We start from the raw sequence: 5,000 nt of genomic DNA, 5'->3' as shown, positions 1-5,000 counted from the left end.
AACACCCAGTTTGTAACTGTAAGTAGTGTTGTTGGTTTGTTTTTTTGTTGTTGTTGTTGTTGTTGTTTTTTTTGGGGGGGGTTGTTGTTTTTTCCTAATCGTCGAAGCTTTTGATATAAATTTAGCCATCAAATTTATCATCTCGTGATCTTCTGATGTTAACAAGCTAAAGAGATATTTTCTTTTTGCAGAGAGAGATACTACATTAAACAGTTTTAAATCATGGACATCCTGCCACACCCACACAATTACAAATGGACACATGATTATGAAAACAGCTGTCGTCTCTTGCAAGACCTTTGGGTGGCTCCGTTTAATTAACCTATCGTCCTAGTCTTCCTCAATTCCTGCTTTCTGGTAAAAAAAAAAAAAAAAAAAAAAAAAAAAAAGCCAGTTGAGCCTACTCGTAGTCCTGGTTCGGCAATGGGTATTCAGTTGCATGTTGACAAAAACCTTGACGCGTCTACACATGACTGCACGAAACCGGTTGTCTGAGTAAGGAGGTCCCACTTGTGTTGTATTACAAAGACGAATTTCCATGAATACTTATTTTCCGGATTCTCTCTCTCTCTCTCTCTCTCTCTATATATATATATATATATATGTGTGTGTGTGTGTGTGTGTGTGTGTGTGTGTGTGTGTGTGTGTGTGTGTCTGTTGTGTACTGTACGTGGAGAGGCCGAGAGGGCGGGTGAAGATAAGTTTGGAGTGCGCGCGCGCATACCTGTGTAATTAATCATGCATAGCTAAATCTTGCAAATAAGTAAACACCAACATAAAAAAAGGAAACAAAAATCACAGGCAGCTAATCACACACAGATGAACCGACAGCTGACCAACAGAACAAAACGGGCAACAACATCAAAAGTCCACGTCCACCATAATGAAACAACGACCACTCCCAACATAAGGGTGATGAGAATAATCATGTTACATGCTTCCTGGTTATATAATTCATACAGCTCTCATCCACTGGAATAGCAACAGTTTATTCATTGCACGTGGCTCGTGCTCCATGTTTACCTGGAATAAACACTGGTTCCGGGTCCGCAGCTGGAGTGCATTAAAACAGCAATTGAATTAAAAGCTATCAACAACAAAGAAAAAGGAAAGAGAAAAAGGGTGGTGAGAGAGAAAGAAAGAGAGAGATGGGAAGACAGACACGAAGAGAGAGAGAGAGAGAGAGAGAGAGAGAGAGACAGACAGACAGACAGACAGACAGACAGACAGACAGAGACAGAGTGTGTGAGAGCACCAAAACAGGATATGATTAAACCGCTCTCTCTCTCTCTCTCTCTCTCTCTCTCTCTCTCTCTCTCCTGGCAAAACACTCCATTCGTAGACGGTCCAATCTGAACCACATCTGAAGAATAATCAGCTGCAAAAACAAAATGTTAACGGCATTCATTAAGGACACAAGAAAGCAAACATAAAATCAGCAAGCAACCTCTTCACAGTGTATAAAACACAGCGGTGATAGACACACAACAAGCTTAGTACCCACCCACGTCCAATCAACCCTGTTCATCGAAACGGCAATCATTCTAATGGAAAATGATGACAGAGATAAGAGGAAGACGACGACTGAAGAGGGAAACCCTGTTTCACTTTCTTTTGTCTCCGCTAATGGTCTGCCAACGGTCTGCTCCTCTTACAATTAATTCCTGTTTACGCCCAGTGTATTCTGGGAAATAGTGCATCCTTCGAAGTAGGTTCCACGGGATATATCCAATCAATGGTTGTTATGGGCGCTGCTCTGAAGGCAGGAGATTTATTGCAGAGAAAAGTGATGAGGTCATTCACTGCCGGTCTTTGGTCTTTGTGTGTATTGGGGGCGTTAGTGTGTGTGTGGGGGGGGGGGGGGGGGGGGGGGGGGGGGGTGCTCGTGTATAGTTTGCGTTGGCGGCTAAGGTATATCTGAGTAAGTGTGTGGTGGAGTTGCCTTCGTGTGTATGTATGTGTGTGTGCGTGCGTGCGTGCGTATGTGTGCGTGCGTGCGTGCGTGCGTGTGTGTGTGTGTGTGTGTGTGTGTGTGTGTGTGTGTGTGTGTGCGTGCGTGCGTGCGTGCGTGCGTGCGTGTGTGTGTGTGTGTGTGTGTGAGTGTGTGTGTGTGTCTGGGTGCCTTGTTGCAAAAGTGCGTTCGTGCACCCTTTTCTTTTTTTGTCACTTTTTAAACCACCCAATATGATCCCAAACTGCAGGACGCATACTCAAATATAACCGACTGAATCACGAATTCGTCTTCAGCTACTGTCACTCAAAATACCAAATAAAAGGTATATCTATGAACGAAATTCAAAATCACACACACACACACACACACACACACACACACACACACACACACACACACACACACACACACCACGCACACACACACACACACACACACACATACACACACACACAGACACACACTATACACCGTTCCCCCACACAGTGTGTACCTGGGGTGACGTTTTCCGTGTGGTTCCGGTCAGTGTTCCGACGCTTGGAGTGGCCCTTGTGAGGACGCCGAGGTCGTTTGGGGAGCCGGAGGTGCATGTACTCTGCCCGGTGACTGTCCGCTGTCCACGGCGCCAGACAGAATCAGGTGTAGGTATTTGTTCTGTCGTTTATCTATTCCTCTATTTATTGATCTACCTACTCTATCTAATCAGGTTAAGTATTTGTTCTGTCGTTTATTTATTCCTCTGTTTATTGATCTATCTACTCTATCTATCAATTTATGTATCTATGGCTGTCGGCTGTCGATTGTGCCCCAAAGAAGCAGCGTGGTTCTTTTGTCAGCCATTTATCTGTTATTTATTTATCTGTCTATTCACTTATCTATTCGTTTATTTCTTTATCTGATATGTCTATCGATATATGTATCTGTCCGTCTACCTAGCTACTTACCTACCAACCTACCTAACCACCCACCCATTCATCAGTGTATGTATCCATTTATCTAGAGGTATCATTATTTCATTCTTTCGTTTTATTACACATCATTATCAAACGTCCCTGCAATCATGAAGTCTGATCTTGCGTTAATGATTCACTCATTCATTCACTTGTGTTTTTTATTTCATAACTGATTTGATCGTTTATTAGACGAGAACACATGCTGATTTATATTTCGAAGTTTGATTAATTTTCGTTTATCTCTCATCTTTTATTTACATCTTACATAAAATAATGGAAATAGCAATGTAGTACTTCACATGACCGAAAATGATTTTTTTATTTTTTTAAAAAGTGCAACATGGTCAAAACCTACGTACTCTCGGATCCACACATCAAAACCATAGCTAAGCCCATAAAGATTCTCTATATATGTGTCTCTTTCTGTGCATGTGTTGTGTATAACACTTCAAAGTGAATTTCTAAACGAACTGAAATCAATGTGGGGGAAAGGGGATGACACAGTATGTTTCCCATTCACGATGTAAACGTTTTCTTTTCGAGTGGTTCTTAGATCCCATGCTTTGTACTGAATGCAATTTAAACTTAACTCTCTTTGATACCTACCGTTAAAATCCGCATCGGTGTAATCGACGTCTCGGAGGAAGCCATGATCACGCATGGGCTGGTTACTCTCCAGCGCGTCCATGATTGCTGAGAGTTGTCTGCCGCTGCACTGCAGACTTGAAGACGTAAGGCGATACTGAAAGCTTCTAGGCTTGTCCTAAAGCACAGTGCCCTGTAGAACAAAAGGTGGTACGAAATCAGCAAAATAAATAATAATGATGAACAGAAGAAAAAAAAAGATGAAAATGATGATGATGATGATGGTGGTGGTGATGATCATGAAAAATGTCGTCACCAACAACAGTAACTAGATTTCAAGTGAAAGTAAGGTATCAATTCGTATGTCGTGAATACACGTTCATCAGTTCAATTTCAATTCCTCCGCAGTCAAGTCCATCACAAAAGCATGATAAACGAGTGAAAAAAATCTGGAAGAATCGATTTTGAGAAAACGTCACCAAGTAATAATACAGAAACGCTACATAAAGTAAATAAAGAAATAAACAGTTCGAAATATAAGACAGAAAAAAATCTGACGAAAGGTCATACAGAAATTGCTGGCAATATCCGAAGTTTTCAACTGACACCGATGACCTGTTGGCGAAAGAAGGTATCACCCATGATAACAAATACCCGCTGCAAAATACTTATGTATATATGTAGGAAACATACGAATGAACAACCAAAACCCAAAAAGAATGACAAATGAAACCAATGTCTTCCATTTCTATCGAGCAATCAATGCGCTGATTAATTATGATTACTGCCACTAATATTGGTCTGTATTCATGCGCAGAAAACGAACCCTGGGGTCCTGCCCATGTAGTAACACGGCTTTGGGACAGAACGGGCCCGCGGGGGCAGCTGCTACTGCTGCCCATCCACAAGTGATATGAATAATGTATCAGTGTCATGGAAGCTGTGGTGTCGGCATGAAACGGGAGGTCACTCTACACGTGAAGGACAAAAGTCTGTAGGAGACACGGGAGGGAGTGAGGAGTAGCGAAATGGACACGGTTACCCTTTGAGCGGTTGTATTCATTTCTGGAACTCTCTTCCTGTCTGTCCGTTTGTATCTCTCCCTCTCCAGGTTCTAATTCATTGCTGAGTTCCCTGTCTGTCCGTTTGTATCTTTCCCTCTCTATCCTTCTCTCTTTCCACTTTTTCTTTTTCTCACAAAAAGATTCGGAGATTACGAGAACAAACGCCTTGCTCATAGACTAATTTTGACAAACAACGGACCTTCCTTCCTTAAACACACTGGCGTGATCAAAGAAGTGTCTGTCAATCAGAGTGTTTATAAAAGGAAAGAAAGAAAGCACACACAGAGTGAGAGGAGAAAAGATGTCCCAAGACAAATTGACAGAGAGGGATGGAAAGAGGGTGTAGATAGAAAAAGAAAGAGAGAGAAGGGGGGAGGGAGAAGAGGATAATTGTTTTCCCAGAGACATAGAAAGTCAGACAAGGAAATGTCAGGAGAGTATTAT

The 5,000-nt window shown here is 42.1% G+C and overlaps 1 protein-coding gene across 1 annotated transcript in view; it reads right to left on the bottom strand.

Annotated features, from left to right (window-relative positions):
• LOC143292542 (electroneutral sodium bicarbonate exchanger 1-like) overlaps window positions 1–5,000 on the bottom strand; it is a 50,856-nt gene that overhangs the window by 25,624 nt on the left and 20,232 nt on the right. Inside the window, 3 exon segments of the mRNA XM_076602940.1 lie at window positions 1,024–1,053; window positions 2,448–2,567; window positions 3,514–3,685. Of these exon segments, the coding sequence (XP_076459055.1) occupies window positions 1,024–1,053; window positions 2,448–2,567; window positions 3,514–3,595 (232 nt within the window). The 5' untranslated portion in view covers window positions 3,596–3,685.

Source organism: Babylonia areolata, chromosome 18, assembly GCF_041734735.1.
Source record: "Babylonia areolata isolate BAREFJ2019XMU chromosome 18, ASM4173473v1, whole genome shotgun sequence".
In the NCBI taxonomy this organism is placed as follows: Eukaryota; Metazoa; Mollusca; class Gastropoda; order Neogastropoda; family Buccinidae; genus Babylonia; species Babylonia areolata.
Note: the sequence above shows the minus strand (reverse complement) of the source record. Positions and strands in the feature narration are given on the sequence as shown.